Source organism: Cibotium barometz, chromosome 2 (genome assembly GCF_041138505.1).
Source record: "Cibotium barometz isolate CiBa-2024 chromosome 2, ASM4113850v1, whole genome shotgun sequence".
Taxonomy (NCBI): domain Eukaryota; kingdom Viridiplantae; phylum Streptophyta; class Polypodiopsida; order Cyatheales; family Cibotiaceae; genus Cibotium; species Cibotium barometz.
In genome coordinates, this window is record NC_141047.1 from 62,141,106 (window position 1) to 62,163,835 (window position 22,730).

The 22,730-nt window shown below is 46.8% G+C and overlaps 1 protein-coding gene across 1 annotated transcript in view; it reads left to right on the forward strand.

Annotated features, from left to right (window-relative positions):
* Positions 1–1,720: 1,720 nt before the first annotated feature.
* Positions 1,721–22,730, forward strand: part of LOC147641328 (RNA-binding protein-like RNA recognition motif protein) — a 78,659-nt gene continuing 57,649 nt past the window's right edge. The window contains exons 1-3 of the mRNA XM_086810272.1: positions 1,721–1,741; positions 1,861–1,898; positions 12,868–12,947. Coding sequence (XP_086666398.1) covers positions 1,887–1,898; positions 12,868–12,947 — 92 coding nt within the window. The 5' untranslated portion in view covers positions 1,721–1,741; positions 1,861–1,886. The remainder of the gene's footprint in view (positions 1,742–1,860; positions 1,899–12,867; positions 12,948–22,730) is intronic.

Here is a 22,730-nt window from a genome sequence, read left to right on the forward strand (position 1 = left end):
ATCTGTAGGGGCATGGACAAGTCAAGTCTAGCTAAACCAATCATTGGTCAAGAAGACCACCTTGAGCACAATGGGACCCATGTTGATTGGGAAAACCAAAGTGTAAATAGTCAATTATGGATGGGATGGCTTAGAAGGTCTACTTGAGTTGGACTTGCCCACTAACTTTGAAGCCAATTTGACCACCTTGGTAGGTGGGCCCACCAAGTCAAGATACATAAGGCCACCAAGGAATGCGGCCGGCGGCAAAGGTGGTGAGATGACCTTGAAGGACTACTCAAGTGTGGAAGTATGAATAGTGGCCATACTTGGCTACCACAAGTTCATGAAGGACTACTTAAGATGGACTTCGCTATAAAGTGCGGGAGCATTTGAATAGTGGCCATACTTGGCCACCAAGGCTACTGGTAGCCTCTTTTGACTACCAACATGGTAACTATACTAGTTCTTCTTGTAATCGAGTAGAGGGGAAGAGAACATTAGTTCATCTATGGATCTTGTATTTATTGGATTCTTGAGTTTAGAGAGAGTGGAGAGTTGGAAGTGCACAATGAAGATTGATAAGAGTTTGTACTAGTTGTGTCTAGGTTTGAGAGAGTTGTTTGGTTTGGTGTCCAAGCAAGTGGCTTAGTATAGTTGTTGGGGCTTGGTCATACCTCCTCTTGTAGGGCATATCGCCCGAGTTAGACTCACCTTGTATGATTTGTGGTTACTGGAGTTGCACTGTGTCTCGTGATTCCTTATTCATGTTGTGGTTTAATAAGAGCGAGTTTTTTATCTTGTGTGTATGAATATGCATCGTGTTTAATCAATTGATTGGATTAGATTACTCTAGGCCAACTAGATCGAGACAATCAAGTAAGCCACAATTACCCCCTTAATTGATTGGATTAGACTACTTTAGACCAACTAGACCGGGACGGTCTAGTAAGCCACACTTACCCCCTCAATTTAAGGCATCAAAGTCCTTTTGGTTAGCATTGATATCTCTTGATTGGTCCTGAAAGTTGTTACTTTTTTTTTTCCTACGCCTACACTTATGCACATGTGCATGGGCCCTCCCCTCGCATCGTTACAATTTTGAAAGGTAAGAGGCCGATGCTCAACTTAATAGGATCAAATCTCGTTGCTCTGCCTAGTGAACTCGTTGCTGCATTGATGTGCCACAATGCGTGGGACTAAATTTTTCAAAAGTTTCCAAATAGAAAATTAAAACTATGGTTGACATGCTTTAAAGAAATTATCCCCTTCTTTATCTCTTTTCTTCTTTGCCTCATGCTTCTCTACAATGGCTATCAAAATGATAGGACCATTTTGCACATGCAGGCAACATGCCAACTTGTAAAAGTGAGTGACTCGTTTAAGGGAGTTTACATGTGCGAAGCTAACAATTAACCATTAAGATAGGAGTTAAGGTCATGGGGCCAGTGAGTTTGAGTTTTCAACAATCGAATAAAATTGAAGCACAATCCAAGATTTGAAATTGGTAAAGTGAGAGGATTCAATCTCAAAATTAAACAATTGTATAAGAACAAGCACAAAATGAATGTTAATAAAAGAAACCAAATTTATTGGATAAAACAATATAAGAGAGAAATAAAATTAATTTAATTTATTTTAATATTTTGATTATACTGATTTTACTCTTATGATATAAACGATACTTTTCCCGAAAGACAACCGTTTTCAATATAAAACATCTTTACAATGAACAAAATCGTCGTGTTTAATACTAATATATGTAAGCTAAATTCTATTTTGTATCAACCAATTATACTATAAAAAGAAAAGATTAGTTTGTTGATGATCTATCTGCATAGGCGACGCTCATCTGCTGAGAAAGATGCTTGTGATTTGCAGCTCTGCTAGATGTGCTGGATAAAGGCATGGCAACTCAGGTGAGTAATAATCCTTGATGCAGAGATTAACTTCTTGTTGTAGAAGAGCAGAGAGTTGGATTCTTGTTGGAGAGAGAGAGAGAGAGAGACGCCATAGCCGAGCCAGTGAACCACATGTCCACAAGGAAGTGCAGGGAATAGGACTTGAGCCAGAGCCAGAGCCAGAGCCAGAGCCAGAGCCAGAGCCACAGAGAGTGAGAGAGAGAGAGCGATGATAATCCCTTTTTAACCTACACTGGAAACATGGCTTATGGAAGCCTAGACCCTGAAAGGCCTCTTCATAACTAGCATGGCATTACATAAACTCAAACCACAACTCTGAAAACCTAACGATATGGCTATAACATCCATATGCATATAAATTTTGAAAAGCCCAAGTCTGTTTACCTTTTTGGGAGTTTGGAATTCTCAGATAAGAGATCTTCCTTTACCTTCATTCCTTGCTGCACTAACTTTTGCTAGCTCAGCTTCTTTCTGCTTTAGTTGAGAGGGAGTGAGCTCCTCTACTGTTCACATCTAAGTGCCCTTAAGCAGTTTTGATTGTCTATGGATTACAATTTCTGTTCTATAGATGTGAAGATCATAAGGCTTTTGGCACCTGTAGCCTCTGCATCCCATGTGATTGCTGGTGTGGAACTAATCACATTTTGCATCGACTCAAATCCTGACTCCATGCTAAACCATCCCTCTGGTAGTCCCCCAATTCTAACATGCAAAGCCAATGCCTCATGATGCTTTTGCTCCTTGAGTTCTGCGAGGATGATCCCTTTGAGATTGTGCTAACTTGTTCCTTGACTTCCCTTCAAAAAATCTTTTCAACGCTTGTCTTCCATTCTCTGCACATTGCCTGTCTGTGTTTCTTCTCCTTTAGAGTCTGACTTCTTTCCAGATTGCCAAGCAATCTTCAAGCTCACATAGTTGGCCTTGCAGCTTTGAGTACTTTCTCTGCAACTTGAGGACCTGCTCTTGAAGACAATTCCCATTTCTGGGCGTTTAGGGGAGGATGCAGTGCAAGAGGCATGCTACTTTGAACTTGAGTGGAGGCAGCATTTTTGCGAACAAAGAGGCAGGAGCCTCCCTTGCTTTGTTGAGTGGTAGTCTTACTTGGGCAGCATAAAGACAACTTGAGTGGGCTGGGATTCGGACCATAGTCACAAGGGACGGGGGACGGTGACGGGGGACGGCCATAAGTAGGGAACGGGGACGGGGGAGGGAACGGCACTCAAAAAATACTTTTTTTTAAAATTTTTCTACTCTACACTTATTCTACTTTGGAAGTACATCAAAATGAGCACAAATTTACACCAAAATGGTAAGCTTTTGAGTCATATTAATAGTTAAGTAGATACAAAATGAGTCATGACTCAAGAGTCAAGAGTCAAGACTAAGTCTTAAGGAGGCAGAATACATGGACGGACTCAAATGAGTCAATGACAAAAAAGTGCTGAAGACTAGAGGCTAGAGGCTAGAGGCTAGAGCTAAGTAGTAAGGCCCATGAATCATGATCCTAGAGGCTTGGAACTTGGAAGTTGGAAGCTAGAAGAAGCTTGAAAGCTTGAGCCTTGACAGTTGTGTGTGCTTGTAGCCTTGTAGAGGCTTGTTCTTATATAGATAGGCAAGAGAGAGAGAGAGGAAAGCCTCAAGGGCAAGAGAGAGACAGAGGGCCAAGCCTCAAAGGCTCAAGGCTCAAGGGCCAAGGCCCAAGGCCAAGCCAACAGCCATAAACGGCAAGCGCAACGGCCAAAAACGGCGAGCGCAACGGCAAAAAAACAGCCAGAAAAAAACGCAATGGCTCTCTCCCGTCCCCCACCGGCGTCCCCGTTCCTGTGGCGTCCCCGTCCCTGTCCCCTGTGAGTGACGCGTCGTGGGGGACGTCCGTCCGTCCCTGTCCGTCCCCGTTGCTGTTCCGTCCCAATTTGGCGTCCCCGCGTTCCAAGCAGACGTCCCTTCCGTCCCCTGTGACTAGGATTCGGACTCTAGGGCCTTAGGGCACACCTTCCGCTCAGGCGGTGCAGTTGAGCTGGAGTAGGATCGCCCAAGTGGCTGCTGCAAGGTATCTAAGTATCTGTGTTTGAAGGCTTGGTCCTCTCTCAATGGGCTGTGTAGAGATCAGAGTCATGCAAGACTTGCTAGGTGTGTTCCTTGGGGTGTGAGAGACATCATACCTTGTCGGAGTGCCCTGCCTAAGATTCCACTCACACATGTTCTCAATGGCTCTTAGCCAATGGGTGCGTATAGCCCAACAATGAGGTCTTGTGACTGGGGGAAGTCCCTACTTCAAATCCCTGCAGGCCCCGTTCGGTATTGTGGCTGCAAAGTTGTAATGCCTCGGGGCAGGAAGACCAAACTGCATCTGAATGGGTACCGAATTGTAACTCTAGAAGGATCTACTCTAGGAAAAAAAAAGGCAGGCAAGATTCTTGTATTGTCTCTTAGGTGCTTTGCAGTTGAGAAGCACATGGACCCTTCCACACACACAGAGCGAGGCAGTAGCACTTAGTCACTTGGTCATTTTTCAGTGTTTTCAAGCTAAAAAAAATTGTATTGTTGACTGGTTCTCAAAGCCTGTATTTGGCCTGAGTATGTTAATACGGTATGGGCTGCAAGTTCATTCTGTGTATAGACCTTGGAGTTGAAGGCCTCATCTTATAAGAGGTTGTGGTGTAGCATACATGTGTCTATGATCCCATGTGGCTGAATCACAAGTTGTCCATAAACCCATGTAGCTGAATCACAAGTTTTCCATAAGCCAATCTTAGACACATAAAGCTGTCCATAAGCCAATATGGCTGAGATACAATACCCCATGGCAATAGCAAGTGCCCAATTGCTGAAAATCATAATACAATAATTAAATACCCTTGCCTTCAATATTTCTTGGTGATGGAAGCCTTCAAAACAGTCCCCAACAGCCAGTATACTTCATGGGTAGCCTTCGAGAGAGAGAGAAAGAGAGCAGCCAGCATTGGGGCAGCCTGTAGCGGTGGTAGAAAGCCATAACCTTGGAGTAGAGAACCACCAAGAATAGAGAAGAGTTGCCAACATGATAGAGGCTAGTTTGCAACAATAGAGGCTCCTCAAATGAAGAGAGGGCGCTCCAATTTATAGGTTTTGGACTCTCATGAGCTAGAATGGCAAGGAAAAGCTATAATGACAAGTGGAGAGATGAGGTGATAAATGTGAGGCCACTTGTCTCACTTTGATACATTGTCGTGCCACATGTCCCAATTTAAGAGATGGTTTCCACCCATAAACTTCGTCTCTAAAAATATCTCAACTCATAGGCATTGTGTCAAAGGTGCTTCAACAAGTCCCCCTATTTGTTTAGCTTATGGACGCGATGACGTGAATGGAATTTCCATTGGGCAATTGGCTAGATGGTGTAACGCACTGCAAGACCTTCTTTATACCTTTATGAAGTGAGCATGAAGCAATCCACTTTAATCTTTTATACACAGGAGGTAGAGCTTAAGAAGAAGGACAAGGGCAAGGGCAAGTCTCATCCCAAAAGAATGGCAAAGACACGACACATGACAGTGATTCAGATATTTCTAGTGACTCATCTAGGGTTCCCAGGGGGCTTCCAGCTTGAGAGGACAAGGATGGTGTTCTTCTCTAGTTATACGGATAGGAGGGTTGTGGGCGGGAGAGGGGGGTAGTAGCAGCTCCATTTTGGTGCCTTGGAACCGTGAGAGTTGGAGTTCCAAGCATGAAAAATCTGGGAGGACAAGGTCATCTTTGGGAGCTATGAACTAGATGTGTTCTAGGTTCATTGCTTGGTGTAGCAGAGATTATGGACTGGATGTGTTCGAAGTTCATTGTGCGAGGTTTTGTGACGTGATGTGTTCACAGTCCACTGTTGAGGGATTATGGGTGTGGTTTGTCCGACAGCTCATCATTCTATATACGTGGAGTTCACTGCACATTGGTGTGAGAATTCGGAGCCAAGTAGATTTCTTTGCTATTTAGGGTGGCATTTTGTTTCAAGGAGCTAGGTTGGAAGGTGCTCTTTCCGAGGTGTATCCGGTTATGCACAATACTGGAGTGTCCATGATTGCATCTTCATCAGCTTCTCTTCTTCAGACTTTTGCACACTATGAGCTGAGAGGGGGTGTTAGAATATTGTGCATCTCAATGTTTTGGGAACTTGGCCTTCTATTGGATACACTTGTATTTTCACATGTTTTATGGGTCGTGACTCGTGGGTTGTTGTCGGCCTATTCATGTGCAGTCGGCCAGCTTCCTGGCCTTCCTATATAAAGGGCCTCTCTCATCACTCTTGTTATATCCAATCCCAAGCACATTTTAACACCTATTTTCTGGCTATTGCCATTGTAAGCCTCTTGCTAATCAAAAGGTGACCTATTTGCTGGCTACTGCCATTGTAAGCCTCTTGCTAATCAAAAGGTGACCTATTTGCTTGCTTCTGCCATTGTAAGCCTCTTGCTAATCAAAAGGTGATCTTGTCAACAATTGCTCGCTCTCTACGAGAGAGAGAGAGAGAGAGAGAGAGAGAGAGAGAGAGAGAGAGAGAGAGAGTTGTATTAACGTCTTCAAAAGGCCAAAATGACCTATGAGACCAAAAGGTTACATCATATCCATGAGGTACATCATCTTGGGTACAAAATAGTAATAAAGAAAGAAAGATAACAAAAATCTAGAGCTATAAAATCTGATCTAGGTACATGAACAGAGAGCTTATATCACCCTAATACATCCCTCATGGGCCGCTGTGACATGGTGCTCAAGGTGGTAAAACTAAGCCGGCGTGAGAAGGTCTTGTGATGATGGGAGATGATGGCCAGGATCCTCCTAATATCAAGCGTCTACTAAAGACCCAATGGGCCTATGAGACCAAAGTGATACAATAATGTCCATGGCATATCTCATCATGGAATGGAAAATAAAACAAACATAGCTATCTCACTGGGGTGGTACAAAACTGTCCATGGAAACTCATCATGGCATACTAGGAACATAGAAACATGAGAGCTGCATCAGCCCCCAATAGATGGTGTACCACTCTCCAAAATATCAAGCATGGGGCTGATGAGTATGGCCAATAGTGATAGAATGTGCAGCGGAAGAAGGGAAAGTGGAAACACAGGAGGGAGAGAGAGAGAGAAAGATGGAGAGGAAACACAGGTGAGAACCTGCTCTCAATATCATCATCAAAAGGAATACATGTCCCAAGCAAGAGGGGAGAACCTCGTAAGTGAGGGACTGCAGCTAGACAAGCTAGGCAAGCAATGCAAGCAATAAAATATGAGGGAGGCATGCCGGCTATATATACCTCTACATGAAGGCAGCCGACTAGGGATAAATACCTCCACGACTGGGGAAAATCCCAAGACCATAAAATGGGGAATAAATATGGGTAAAATATGAGTGAGGGGTGACCAGCCCCTCTGACTAACATGGTCAGTCCTAGAGGCTAAAATAGGACACCAAATAGGAAGCCAGCAAGTAGGGGATGATGTCTAACACCCCCTCTCAGCACCGGATGCTGAGCAAACTCCAAGAAGCCAGAGACGCCGTCCTCGATCAAAGATGAAAGACTGCAGAAACCGGTACCAAGTCATCTGTGCATACCGAGAGAGAGAAGGCTGTATTAACGTCTACTAGAGGCCGAACTCGACCTATGAGACAAATCAATGTACAACTGTCAATGTCTTTTGGATGTCCAGAACAAAAAGAACAAAATGAACATGAAATAAACTATGAAAGTACTGAGCTAGTGGGGGGGTGTGATGGATGGAGCACTACTGCTAGAGGCTCAGAATGCAACCTATATGCGCAGGGTATACAAGAATGCAATGCAGATCTGTCTAGCTTCAACCAGTACCATAATGGGGGTGTAATATGTGATACATAGGTGATGGCGAGGCAAAAATACCTCGGAGCATGATCTCCGGGTGTGAGTGTAAGTGAGCTAGCCGCTCCTGGATATGGTGCTGATGTCGAGCGCGTATCTCCGTGATCTCCCTCTAATGTAGTCTGGGAGTCTGGTAGCCTGGTGCTCTCGGTCTGTGTCTGGCTGGGAGGTCTGCAGCGCGCTGAAGTGTAACCCCCTCCTGTGTCAGGATAGGCACTGGGATAGATCTCTGGAAGAAATCAGTGAGCTGGAGCTGTCGCCCACCTCCCTGTGGTATGAGTCCGTAGCAGTGTCTCTCTGTGGGCTGTCTCTCTAGCAAGAACTGGCCAAATCTGCGCAAGTCTGCGGACTCCATGATCTGGCGGAGTGAGGGATGTCCACTGAGGATGGTGATGTATCTCTCGCTAATGACACTATATGCTCTGCATCTGCATACATAATGTTCCTCACTCTCAACCTCCTCCTGGCATAGTCAGCATATCCTCTCTACTTTGGGGATCCGTGCTGCCCTACCTGCCTCAATCTCAAGCTGGTGTGATGACTCTGAGCTGGCCGATCACCACTCGGGCACTATGAGGCATGTACACATCCATGTATCCAGGTCTCTATATGATCCATCCGCTGAGATACGCATAAACTGATCTCTGTAGTATAGCATCTTTGGCGGTAGATGCTGAGTGGGTGTAATCCAAGTCTCTTGAGTGTATCGCTGCCATAAATCTTGCCGAAGGACTCTCTTCCTCTCACTGTGAGAGAGCTGGATGTGTGGTGCATGTATATCATACTGGAAAGGTGGCAGGTGATCTATGTCAAGACCATGCTGAGTGAGCCACTGTATCATCTGTGAATACCATGATCTCCTATCTCCACTCTCCTGCGAGCTGCCTGGACGCCTCAAAAGCTCCATGTGAGTCGATCTGATGGCATAACTCTGATCCTCTGTATGAAGCAGATCGTCTCGAAGAGGGCCTCTACTAGCATAGGAGGTGCAGCAAACTCCGTCCGGACAATGTCATGTGGGACGGAGGGTTTGCTGCGGATCATCCATGAGAGCATGAGAATCTGAGGCCTCTCTATCTGAGACCATGTGGAGGTGGCGAGCCCAGGTGCCCATACTGCTGCAGCATACATCAAAGCAGGGGTGACTAGTGTGTCAAACAACCACCCCTTCGTGCGGGGCTCCTGGAAGTGTGCCTGGTGACACTGTCTCTCTAGCATGGCCAGAGCTGCATACCCTCTTGTGAGTATCCCTGGCTGCCTGTGCCATAGTAATCTTCCTGGCGGAGTCGTAAATGTAACCCCAGGTACACATATGAGTCTACCACCTCTACTTGTCCTCCTGCTAGTGTGAAGATGGCCTGTCGTCGAACCGGCCTTGAGGTGTGGAAAATCATGGCCTTGGTTTTCCGAAGGTTCACTTTAAGCCCCCTTTGTGTGCAGGAGTCATGGAGTGCATGGAGATGGTGCTGTAGTCCCATCCGTGACTCAGAGACCAGAATAATATCTAATGTGGACTGTGGTACCTGAGATGTCTAGACCGTCCCCACCACCGTGACCAATGAAGTCAGCCACCTGATCGATGTATAGCCCAAATAGTGTAGGTGTAACACACGGAAGCTCTGGGGGTCTTCTTTCAGCCCTTAACACCACTGGAAACAATTTGATGCAAAATGCAGACATGAAGAGAGAGTAGAGAGAGAGAGATATGCTGGAAATTCAGTATATTCATATAGTACAAAAAGGTACTCGTAATCTACAGCCCTTGGCTGCCCTCTTGGAAAAGGTGAACATCACCAAAAACTGTCCCTAACGGGGACCCTAAGGATCCACTCCCTAAAGGGGTGAATCAATAAAACTATGAGCACACTTTGCTATTTATAGTCTCTTAACCTTAATGGAGAGCTGGCCGACTGCTGTCGGCCAGTTGACTGGACATAAAATCATACATATGATGCGCTTGTAGCTGCCCTTTTTCTGATTCAGCCGACAGCCCTTTCTGGTCTCAGCCGACAGCTCCTGTTCTGTTTCTGGTACAGCCAACAGGGATCCAAGTCCATTCTCCAGTCCAACACTGTTACTTGTGCTCCAAGTCCTAGCTCTATCTGGTTCATACTCTTTATCTGGCTGCCTCTTCTGGAGCAGCACCCGAGAATGTCCATGGCATCTTTCATGCACATGACAGTAGGAGAGAGTGGGCATCCTTGCTTCACACCTATGGTGCTAGCAATAACATCAGATAGCCCCCCGGGGCATCGTATGCGCCGGAAGACTTGCTCACATAAAGCATAGATGCTCCAAACAATCTCTGATGGGATCCCCAATGACTGTAGGCGCTGGAAGAGTCTCTCTCGTGGCACCGTGTCAAATGCTTTGCGGAAATCCACAAAGCAGTAGTATAATCTCTTCTCCCGCGCCCTAGCCTGGTCAATCAGACATCTCAGAGTGAATATATGGTCAATAGTGGAGAAAGCTCGTCGGAATCCAGCCTGCCCTGGTGCTCGCAGTCCCTCCTCTGCATATGAGCTTAACTCTGCCTCGAGCACTGCGCCATAAAGTTAGGCCAATGTATGACCAATCATGATAGTCCTATAGTTGCTGGGGTCTAGCATGTCTCCCGCTTTGTGGAGAGGCACGATGGTGTGCATAGTCCACTCAGCTGTTAGGCCCTCCACTAGTGCCCTATTAAAGAGGTGAGCAACAAAGGGTCCCAGTGTGTCAGCTGCATAAATTAGATGCTCACTATGTATACCTGTGTGGTCAGCCCATCTCCCATGCTGTAACCGGCGGATAGCTCTCTCTACCATCGAGGCGGTAAAGAAAGTAGAGGTGGTAGGGCGGGATTCCTGTGGCTGTGGTATGGGCGGCTGCTTAGGGATATGGTAGAGGCTCTTTGCATGTGTGCCATGTGTGTGGATCCTCAATCAGGGTACAAGGGCGAGGCTCTCTCATCCTGCGCCATGTAGTGGCTGCATCTCTGCTCATGAGTAGGTGGTATATATCCCAGTACTGTGCCTCCTCATATGCACGCCTCTTACGGCGTGTGAGGATCCTCATCTATTGGCTCGCCTGTCTCTGTGTAATGGTCCCCAGCACTCTCTGGGCACGGAGGTGTCTATATAGCTCTCTGCACTCATCATCATACCACCGATTCTGGGGCATGCTCCTAGATCTATCTGTGTGTGCAATGTGTGTATGATGGGGGAAGCTGCGGGTGTCGGCCGTATGTAGTAGAGATGACAGCTGGGTGGTGAGTGTGTCTAGAGGTGGAAGGGGATCCATTTGGAATATCCCGTCATATACATGATGCTCATATATGTTTGCCAAGTCATGGGTGAAGTAGAAAGTTGTATGTGATGCCTGTGTGGGTGCTGGTGTGGAGCTCGCCAGTGACAGTAAGAGGTACGTGTGATCCGCACCAATAGGACAGGTGGGGATGGTGAAAGATGTCACTGCCTGTGTGGTCTCCATGGACCCCATGATGTAGTCCACTGTGCTACCCCCCCCTGATCGTGGAAAGCATGTAAGTGCTCCTGAATCCTGCCACTGTCTCATCCCGTTATAAATAACGAGATGGTGTCGCGCTCCCAGCTCAAGTAAGTGATGACCATATCTGGTGTTATCCGGCCCCATGTCCTTTGACACCCTGCAAGCTCCCGTGTCCTCCACCTCTAGTGTGTGGATCACCTCGGGGTACTCGAAATCATAAATGTTGCTGTCGGCTTTGTGTCCGTGCATTGAAGTCCCCCATAAGGAGGACTTCCTCCAGGTTGGAGTAGTGTATGATCTCATCTGAAAGGGCTGCATATGGTGACTCTCCCAATGGCCCTGTGTCCTCCTCCTCGCCTCTACTCTCATTATGTATCTAGCCTCCTAGTCACGTGCTATCACCTGTAGGCGCTCCTGTAGCTCTCGCCTTGAAGAGTACCGCTATACCTCTAGATCCTCTCGATGTGCTCTGCCGTGTGGTCCCCCTGTATGTAAACTCCCACTGATAGCCCTCTACTTTGGGTAGCCCCCTCTCTGGGCTCTGGTGCGTCTCTGTAAGTAGTATGATGTCCTGTCTGCTTCCAGGCGCTGAGCCTTGGAAGGAGCTTCTTTTTCAGCGGCTGCAGGCTAGAGCTCCCCCAGCAGGGGGCACTTGGGCACCAGAGATATGGTGGATCTTCATAGAGATGAGGACAGGGCTCAGTAGAGGATGGGAGGACAGATTTGCCTTGAGTATCCTGCGAGCTTGGGAGTTGCTGAGACCGGGGCTTTCTCAGAGACCTCCCACTTGTGATGTGGAGCGGGCCAGACAGCCGCTCATCTCTTTCCCCGCGGTACGCACAGAGCAGGGTCATATGCTGGGTTCTCGGCTGCTAAAACATTGCCGAGGAGGTGATGGACGGGAATGGGATGAGACCTGCAACTAGATGAAGAGGAACTGCAACTAGATAAAGAGGAATCTCGTGAGGGTGAAGGGGACCAGCCGTGGCGCCCAATGGTGGCTACAATGCAAATGGCAATTCCTGTGCCAGCTGTCATGATGCTTTGATCAACAGCTCTCCCGTGACCGGGAGCAATGCTTGACTACCCGCTTAAGGTGCCGTTGGAGGGAGCCAGTTGCTTCAGCTCCTGCTTGAGGTTGTCCATCTGCTGTAAGTGCCCAGCAGCAATGGAAGCAGAATTGGAGGTCCAAGAGGTGGGCGCCTTTGTTGAGCTGTAGCCAATTTCTGTATTGTTACGTGTAGACTATGTGGAAGCGTTAATGATGATTAAGGCATGCATTAATTTCAGATCTAGAAGAGAGCTGGAAAGAAAGGAATTGTAAATGTCCCCCACCACAAGCAGTGTATTTGCTTATAATGCTGAAATATACTTCGTATCCTCGCAGGATATTGGCAAAAGCCTCAATTGGTTGTTTCATATTTTTTTCTTTTATATATAGCTTGCATACTCCTTATGGCCATTTTCAGATATCACATAATTGTATGTCCTCTGTTGTGATTGTCTCTTTCAAAACCAACAGCTGTGATGAGTCTGTAATGTTAGGGATGGTCGGACAAACATGCACATGTATTTGAGACCATGTTTTTTGATTGTGATGAAGTGCAGGAAACTGATAAGAATGGTTCAGTAGAAGAGAGACAGGAGAACAAGCTGTATGTTGGCAACCTAGACCACCGAGTGACTGAGTGAGTAAATGATTTATTAAAAAATAATGTAATGATTTTTTAATTGTATACATACACTTATGCGAGCATACCTTGATTGAACATAGGTATGAATCAAGGATCAAACAATTGTATCAAGTGTGATTAAGTCTCAAGTGACAATACACATCTCTGAGCCCCCCTCCCGAACTTTAAAAAAGAAAAAAAAAAATTTCCCCCACACAAAAACAGTTGTAGGGAATCTTATGATTCACAATATTGTTGGAATTATCTGAGCCTCAGTGGTGTGGGCTGTGTCTAGGTTGTTTTGGTGTGAACACCCTCTTAGGTGTGAATGCCCCTTATTAAGGCTGAGGTTAGAAGATAAGGTGTTAGTGCCTATAAATACATTATACATGGTTTGAGTATTATCATCTAATACAATCATTGTGTTCATGTGCAATCTCGAGTTCTATTGCATCTCTCTCTCTCTCTCTCTCTCTCTCTCTCTCTCTCTCTCTTCCGAGAGGGATTCGGACCACTCACACAGGTGATATAGTTTGAGGATCAGAGGGGCTTGGGTATGTACTTGATGGAGCTCAGACGACACAGGGTTGTAGTGTTGAGGCAGCATGCTGAGAGACAGCCCCGGCTCCGACAGGACACATCACAGAGAGCCATCACAGATTTCTTTGTGGTACACACATCCACATTAGAATCCACTACCCACAACAGTTCCTCTACTATGACATCAGAGCCCACCACCTGTACCCATGCTCCAGCTCCACGCCCTAGAGGAGTTCTTAACAAGAGAGCTCGATCCATTCTGCGAGCTAGATGTCCTCGACCCAGAGCATCAGGTCCCTCCACCACACAGAGACAGATTCGTGAGGTTCTCCGCCGACATGACATGCTCCTGTCACAAAGGCCTGACATTCACTCCACCATCAGATCGGTTTTGGCCGAGGTGGGTATCGTCATTAACTGATCATAGCATATCTCACTCTACACAAGATCATCTATTGATCACATGTACTGTCAGATGTTGTCATTTTACTTTTTCTTTCAATTTTCCATGGCTCAGTATATCCATGGTTACCATTGTATTACTTTTGGTCTCATAGACCCTTGGGGTCTTCTTTAGATGTTAATATAACTTTCTTTCTTTCTTTCTTTCTCTCTCTCCCCCTACTGCGACCCTGATCAGCTGCACCCGTCCGAGACTAGCACAGAGAGCTGTCACTGACTTCTTCTAGACTAGAGCCCCGAGAGCAGATCCACCCACTCCTCCCGACCTCGAGGCTGATGCAGGAGCCCGGCCGAGAGGAGTGACATTAGATAGACTCGACGGCCCCGACATAGTGGTTGCTGCCCACGCTCACTTCACCTCAGGAGGATCAGAGCCATCATTTCCCACCACCGCAAGACTTTCTCCTGCCGACTAAGCCTCACTACATTGGGTACCATGTTGCAGCGCCCTATGCAAGATATTCTTAGCTGATGTGAGAGCTTGAGGCTCTTTGTTTTTTTACGGATATTTTCTTTTAGTTTTACTTTCAGTACCATGATGATGTATTCCATGGACATGATGTAACATTTTGGTCTCATAGGTCATTTTGGGCTTTTGAAAACGTTAATACAACTCTTTTTTTTCGTGAAATGTTGTTTTATATTATATGTAAAATTTACATTAGCCACATGGCTCACACAGAACCTATGGCCCCAAACAAAACCCCCACAAAAGATCCTGTAAAGGATCATGACCATGCAAACCTGTACACTAATAAGAAAGCCTCCTAGCCAAGATAAAAGCATCAAAGATGAGCGAGCCGAGCCGCCGTAGACCATAACGAAATAACATCTGCATCCAGTAGTAGCTGAGCTGAGAGAAGAGAAGAAAACTGCCAAAGCAGCAAACCGCGGATACGTAGAATGTGCCCATGTATTCTAGACAAGGAATCAAAAATGAACCCATTCCGTGTAGTCCAAATATGCCAAAGTCCTGTCCATCTAAGGAAATGGAATATCACAAGGTGACTGTCTGAAGTAATGACTTGAGGACAAATCCCAAATATCCACTGATGAGCCGAAACAGTAGACCTCTCTACTGCCTCCCAAACGCGAGAGACAAAAGACCAAATCTGACCAGCCACCACTGGACAACTCATGAACAGATGCATAACTGTTTCAGTGGATGTCGTGTAGAAGAAGCAAGAGGCCAGTGTAATTTTACGACGGCTCAGCTGATCTCGTGTAGGTAACCCTCCCACCAACATCCTCCAAATGAAAACCTTACCTTGGTAAGGGAGTTTAGACTGCCAACCACGCATAAGAGTTTTCTGCCACCATGATTTAGACTTGTGCAATCCCCACACCTTATTGGCCTTGGCTGAAACCCAATCTTTCTCTGATACAAGCTTATGATAGACCTGGTTAGCTGAGAGTGATATCAAGTCACCAGATTTACATAGTGCCCAATCAAGCCAAGGCTGATCTGCAGATGGCCGAGGCAATGGAGTAAAAGGCTCAACTGCATGCATGATGTCAACCCATAGTGGCTGAAATGTCCGAGGAACCCTAAAGTGTTGCCGAATACGACGAAACGAATATGGCCTGTCACACGACCAGGTATCACAGCATCTCGGATTCTAACCAAGCCTAGCCTGACCATGCGGTTGAGTCGTATGCGTGAAGCATCTCTGTCTGGCCAAACAGTGACACGCGACTCCACAAATGTTTCGAACTGCAAAGAGTTCAAAAGTAGTCTTTCATGACCAGGATCCCACCGAGCCAACAGTAGAACTTCATGCCAAGAAAGGAGAATATGTGATAAAATGTGTGATGAGCGAATACGGACAAGATGAGCCGCATTCACAATATCCCACCATGAAGCCTGCACACGTGTCTGCCCATGTGACAATCCCTCCAACTCAATCAAGTCACGAGCCATGAATACCCAAGGCTGCTCCTGCAAACACATATCCTGAAAAAGCGCCCACCTACGCGCCACCATATGCAAGCGGACATCGTTAATACAACTCTCTCTCTCTCTCTCTCTCTCTCTCTCTCTCTCTCTCTCATAGGTCATTTTGGCCTTTTGTTAAGTAGAGCCAGAGACGGAGGAGCACTACATCTGTCGCTGCACAGCATATTATGAGATTCGAGGGTGCTACCATTACCTTTTCAGAGAGGGATTTGGACCACTGGCTAGAGTCATTGACTATTGTGATCCGTGATGCTTGGGTTTTTATCTCCTGGAGATCCGTAGGCTCAGAGAGTCCATTATCAGGAGCAGACGCCCGACTAGCAGGGAGTCCACACAGAGAGATTACTGACTTCTTTAGAGGGACTACCCTGTTGGGGTAAAGGCATTATGCCCACCCTTATAGTGTGTACAAGCCCATAAGTTATAGTACATAGTACACTTAGTACTTTTAATGTACTAAGTGCACTATGTGTACTAGTGCAATATACATGTGTGATAGGGGAGTCACACACTCAATGCTTGAGTTGACTTATCCCCACAACTCTCTCTCTCTCTCCCTTCTTCTCTGTGTGTATGTCTCCCACATGAATAACCCTAATTAATTCTCCCATTCAACTGGTATCAGAGCCAGCCTGCAGCTCTCTGCATGTGCAGTTTCCTTCCAACAAGTTTCATTGCAGTCCGTCCGTCAACAGCCTGCTTACGTTGCTGCACTTGTCGCCTGAACTTCCAACAATGGTGGTGTCGAATTTGCTGTAGAGGAGAAGAAGGTGCAGGCGCTGATTTTTCTCTCCTGGCTTAGGTAGCAAAGCAAGGCGTTGTGGCCACAAGGCGTAACAAAACGAGTGCAGAGGCTCAGCCCGTTTCGGCAATACAGGGCAGTACAGGTGCGCAGGCGTGTCAGCGCTGGGCAGTACAGGTACGCAGTCGTGTCAGCGCTGGGCAATACAGGTGCGCAGTCGTGTCAGCGCTGGGCAGCACACGTAAGCAGGCGAACACGCTTGCAGGTGTACGCGTGCGTGCGCTTGTAGCAAAACGCGTTGAGCGTTAGACGCAGCCTCGTGGGCGACAGGACCTCAAACGGGAGGCCAAATTGGGCGGCTATGGAGAATTTCGCACGCACTAGCGTTGCCTCCGCCTACACGTTGCCGCCACCTGAAATCTGCGCCACCAGGAATCTGCCGTCTGCACGTTTGCTGCCCCTCAATCCTCCTCCCACCACGTCAACAACAAGCTGCACCTAAACTCTTTAGTGCAGCTTGCAAACCCCATCAGCAAATCTCACCTCATTTCTGCAGTAGCATCAGCACGACCCCCCTTTCCTGCAAAACAAATTAAGAGGTATTTGCTTCAATTCTTTGGGAATTTCTTATCAATTCAATCAATTGAGCAGGTACAGGTGCCGAATTGCTCAATTTTTGAGCAAAATTGGCAAAATTGGGTGACATTGGTCACAATCAGAGTCAATTTGCAGGAAATTGGATGTCAAAATTTAGGGCTTTTGATGTATTTGTGCAATTGGGCATTCATACATGCTGTATGATGTGAGAAATCGCACATTCGGGCAAAATTGCAGCAAATTGCAGTGCAAATCAAGGGGCTTTTGTGCCGATTGGATTGATTTGCATGCAAGCACTCGCATTTGATGCTTTGGGCAATGTGTTGATGCCTGTCAAGCACTCAATGTGCCTGTAAATCAAGGGGCTTTTATGTATTGGATATTTATGTGGCCAGGGGGAAGCATTGCGAAGACTTTGGATGCCTTCATGTGCGCTAATGTACCATGTATGATCAGAAATTGATCTTAAATCAAGGGGCTTTTCAAGATTTTATGCTTGTTGAGCTTGGCAAAGCAGCAGGCAAGACATTTACTTGAATCCTCAGAAATCAGCTTGCAGTCAAGGGGCTTTTGCCCAATTTCTGTTCGGGACTGTTGTATGCAGTGGTCGGGACTGTAAAAGTCTGATTTTCACTCATTTGGACAGCCAGGAGAGCATTTGCTGGTACAGATTTGGTACAGCTTTGTACAAGTTTTTGCATGGCTGCACATTGATTTGAGTGAGCAAAAATCTCAATTTCAGTTGCTGCACTTGCCGGTACAGATTTGGTACATCATTGGTGGGCACTTAGTACTGCTGTACAGTACTTTGGAAGGGGAACAGAGCACATTTAAGGTGCTGTCCTAAATCTGCAGCAACCAGATTTTGGTGATGTTATCACATACAGTGGGAGTAGAGTTGCATTTGTGCTTCCGCAGTGGGAGATAAAACTTTGGGAGAACAACTGTCAGCACTTTGTGTGCTTTTGGTGCAGTGTTTGCACATTTTGCAGGGAGTTAGGCATTAACAGGTTGCATATTGCTATGGCAACCACAGGTGAGAGCTCTTCATTGCTTCACATCAAGAAGCTTGAAGGCTCACATAACTATGATATTTGGCAAACCCAGTGCTATAATGTGTTGCTCCAGAAGAAGCAGCACAAGCCTATCAAAGAAAGGGGTGTAATGCCCGCTTCTCTTACTGCTGAAGAGTGGGAAGATATGGATGAGCTGGCAAGATCTACCATTATGTTGTCTGTGTCAGACTCTTTACTTTTTAGCATTCGTGAAGAGAAGACAGCTTGGGGAATGTGGCAAAGATTGCAGGACTTGTATGTCCAGCAAAGTGCCTCAAGCAAAGTGTATTGGTTGAAGAAACTCATAGGTCTTCAGATGAAGGAAGGGGCGTCTATGGCAGCCCATCTAAATGAGTTTAATGGTATTGTCAGCCAAGTTATAAATCAAAAGTTGGCAATGGACGATGAGTTCAAAGCCACCTTTCTCTTATGCACTTTGCCAGAGAGTTGGGACACATTCAGGACAGCCACTAGCAATTCGAATGCTATGCTGTCATATGCAGATGTTGAGGGTGCTCTCCTTCAAGAGGAGATGAATAGGAAAAACAACTCTGTTGGAAAGTCCAATGCAATGAATGCACGTGGGAGATCCCAGCAAAGGGGTAAAAGCCAAGAACGGGGAAGGAGCAAGTCCCGCTCCAAAAAGGACTTGGAATGCCATTATTGTGGCAAGAAGGGACACATCAAAAAGCAATGCTACAAATGGAAAAATGATCAAAAGGAAAAGGGAAAAGGCAAAGACAAAGACAAAGATGAAGCCAAAGATGTAAAGCCAAAGGGAAAAAGTGGAGTCAAGATTGAAGAAGTCAATGTGTCACATGCAGGTGATAGTGAGGATGAGGTCCTATTCACGTCTTCACTTCATGCCCATTCACTTCTTAGAGGAGATGGTCATGGTATGCACTCATGGATCATTGATTCAGGTGCCTCCTTTCATGTCACAGGTTGCAGAGACTTGTTTGTCAGGTATACTGCTGGCAATGAAGGAGTAGTTTATTTGGGTGATAACCATGCATGCAAGATTCTTGGCAGAGGTGATGTGAGGCTTGTGTTTTCAGATGGCTCACAGCTTATGCTCCATGATGTCAGGCATGTGCCTGAGATCAAGAAGAACCTGCTTTCTACTGGACAGCTTGATGATGCTGATCATGTTACCACATTTGGTCGTGGAAAGTGGAAGATTAGTAAGGGCTCACTGGTTGTTGCCAGAGGCTCTAAGGTGGACACTCTTTACTTCATGCATGCAGGTGTTTGTAACCATGCTAATGTAAATGCAACCGAGCTGCCGGAAATCTCTATGTGGCATAGCCGGTTGGGACACATGAGTGTCAAAGGAATGGAGCAATTGTCTCGTTTGGGTTACTTGCCTTCTCTAAAGTTTTCAAGTTTTCAGTTTTGTGAGCATTGTATATATGGCAGGCAACTCCAGTGCCCCCACAAGAAAGCTCTTGGACAGAAAGATGCTCAGTTAGAGCTTGTGCATACAGATGTATGTGAGATGCCTTAGCTTTCTTTGGGAGGGGCAAAAGTTGGCTGCTTCTTGCTGCTCCAAGAAACTGCTCCTGAGCCGAGGGTAAAAGTGTATCCTGAAGTAGATCTCCTCGTGTCTGGATCTCCTCCCCAATCTGAGTCACTCCAACCGTGGAGCTTGACTCCATTCCCTATTGTGTAAAAGAGTCCCAGATCCTTCGTACTCTGCAGATACCGCAAGATCCGCAATCCTGCGTCCCAGTGAGTCTTCAATGGCGTCTGCATAAAAGAGCTCAACAGCCCCACGGAGAAGCTCAAGTCCAATCTGGTGTTCATCAACCAGATCAATGAACCAACCAACTTCCGGTACTGCGAGGCATCAACTGGCTCACAAGGATCTGTAACGGTTAACTTTGTGTTCGGGTCCATCGGCGAAGTAATAGGCTTGCAGTTCTCCATCCCAAAGGCCTCAAGCAACTCATGAACATACCGCTGCTAAGAGACGAAAAACCCCCTCTGGGTCTGCCAGATCTCCAATCCCAAGAAGAAGTGGAGTAAGCCTAAGTCGGTCATCTCAAACTCCTTTGACAAGGCAGCCTTCGTCACTCCAATGTGCTCCACATGACCGCCGGTGAGAATGAGATCATCCACATAAAGGATGATGAGTGTGACCATGCCGCGTTCCCGAAAGAGATACAGGTTCGGATCTGCAACCGATCTGTGAAATCTAGTCCAAATAAAGAAGGAATCAATCTTCTGATTCCAAGCCCTGGGAGCCTGCTTAAGACCATACAAGGCCTTACGTAACCTGTAAACCATCCCTTCCGATCCTGGAACAATAAAGCCTGGAGGCTGCTCAACGTACACCTCCTCCTGCAGGTCACCATTAAGAAACGCCGATTTTACATCCATCTGGTACACGGGCCACCTCTGAGAAGAAGCAAGGGCAAGAACGGTCCGAATTGTGGTCATCCACGCTGTCGGTGCAAAGGTATCCTCGTAGTCGATGCCTGGCCGCTGAGCATAACCCTTAGCCACGAGCCTGGCTTTGTGTTTGTCCACCGACCCATCAGCCGCGTACTTGGTCTTAAAGACCCATTTGACACCAATGACTGACCGCTTTGACGGCCTCGGTACCAACTCCCAAGTGTTGTTCTTCTCGATGGCATCAAGTTCCACCTGCATGGCTTCCCTCCAAGTATCCTGTGAAAGGGCTTCCTTTACAGAAGTGGGCTCTTTATCTCGCATGATACGAGACATAAGAGCATAGTTCACCTGAAGAAGCTCCGCCGTGTTGCTTTTATCTCGGACTTGATGTGATCTTCGAGGGCCGTCCTCTGTGGTCCACTCGGAGGGTGGCTCCGTGACACCTGACTCCCGAAGGGTGTCTAACAACCACCTAGGTACTCGAACAGATCGTGGAGCCTCTTGTGTTCGCGGGGGCTCAACTCCAGCTACTACGGGCTCAACCTCCTGTGATGACTGAGGTGGATCAACTGGAGTGGTAGACTGGGAATCATCATCAGACTCCTCTGGATCTCCAAGAAGTGGCGGCTCCTCGACAGTGGATGCTGGAACATGCTCGTCAAAGACCACATCCCGGCTGACAACAATCTCGTTCCTTTCTGGATCATACAACCTGTATCCCTTGGAAAGAGAGTTATACCCCACAAATACCAGCTTGCGGGACTTGGAGTCAAGCTTCCCCCTCTGCTTCTTCGGAATATGTACATACGCGTCACTCCCAAAAACACGGAAGTGCGAGACATCGGGTTTCCTGCCAAAATATGCCTCAAATGGAGTCATATGGGGTACAGAAGTCGTCGGAGAGCGGTTAATGGTATGGACAGCTGTTGCCACATCCTCACCCCAAAGTGGACGAGGAAGATCACGATGCTCCAGCATGGTCCCCTTCCTCAGCTTCCGGCCGTGGCACCCCTATGATAATAAAATCAGCAAGATCATATGACTCCAAAACTGACTCCATCATGACCTTCCAGATGCCGTAATTGGACCCGTCCAACTGCCGATCCACTGGGAACGTGGGGAGAGTCGGAATCTTCACGTGCTTCTCGGCCATCTCTAGTAAATCTGCCATCTCGGAGAGTAACCTGAAAGGGTGGGTGGGTGGGAAAAAATCTGAAAATCAGAAAATATGCAAGTGGCTGTCCAGCCCCTTTGCCCGCCTTCCTCTTGCACCTTCTCTTCCCGTTCAGCCCGAAACAGTCCACCGATCAGCAACCTGTTGCTCCCCCTCTTGCTCAGAAAAACGCCCAAGATCTCCTAGAGCCTAGGGCTCTGATACCATGTCAGAATATGCAGCGGAAATGACAACCAAACTTGGGTAGACAAGAGCAAGTAGATTGCAGAAAATAATCAGCACAAGAAACACAGAGAGATAGGTGTGTAAACTCTTCTCTATACACAAGATCCCGAAAAACTGAATGAGAAAGTGGTGGGGGCTGAGGGGCAATATATACATCTCTATGTGAGCAGTCGGCCAGCTCCAGAAGGTGCCCACGACTGTGAAAAATGCCCACGACTGCTGAAAATAGCAGTCGGCCAGCTACAGATGCCCACGCCTAGTCAGAACAGGTCGGCCAGCAGCCCAGATGCACACGACTGAAGAATGTCCAGTCGGCCAGCATTGGGATGCTCTTGGCATCACCTGGCAGCCCTCCAACCACTAGGAAAAAATGGGAAAAATAGGAAAAAAATACGAGCAGTGTGGAAAAATGATATACGGGCGGGCACACCCACAACAGAGGCCCTGGTGTATACAAATAGACAGGAGATGACTTCTAACATTATCCTCTTCGTTTGAAGAGTGATACATTCTCAGTGTTTGAGAAGTTTGTTGCTCTTGTTGAGAATCAAACTGGCAAAACACTAAAGGCTTTGCGTTCCGACAATGGTGGAGAGTATATGTCCAAACAGTTTCAGGACTTTTGTGATGCTAAAGGCATCAAGAGGGA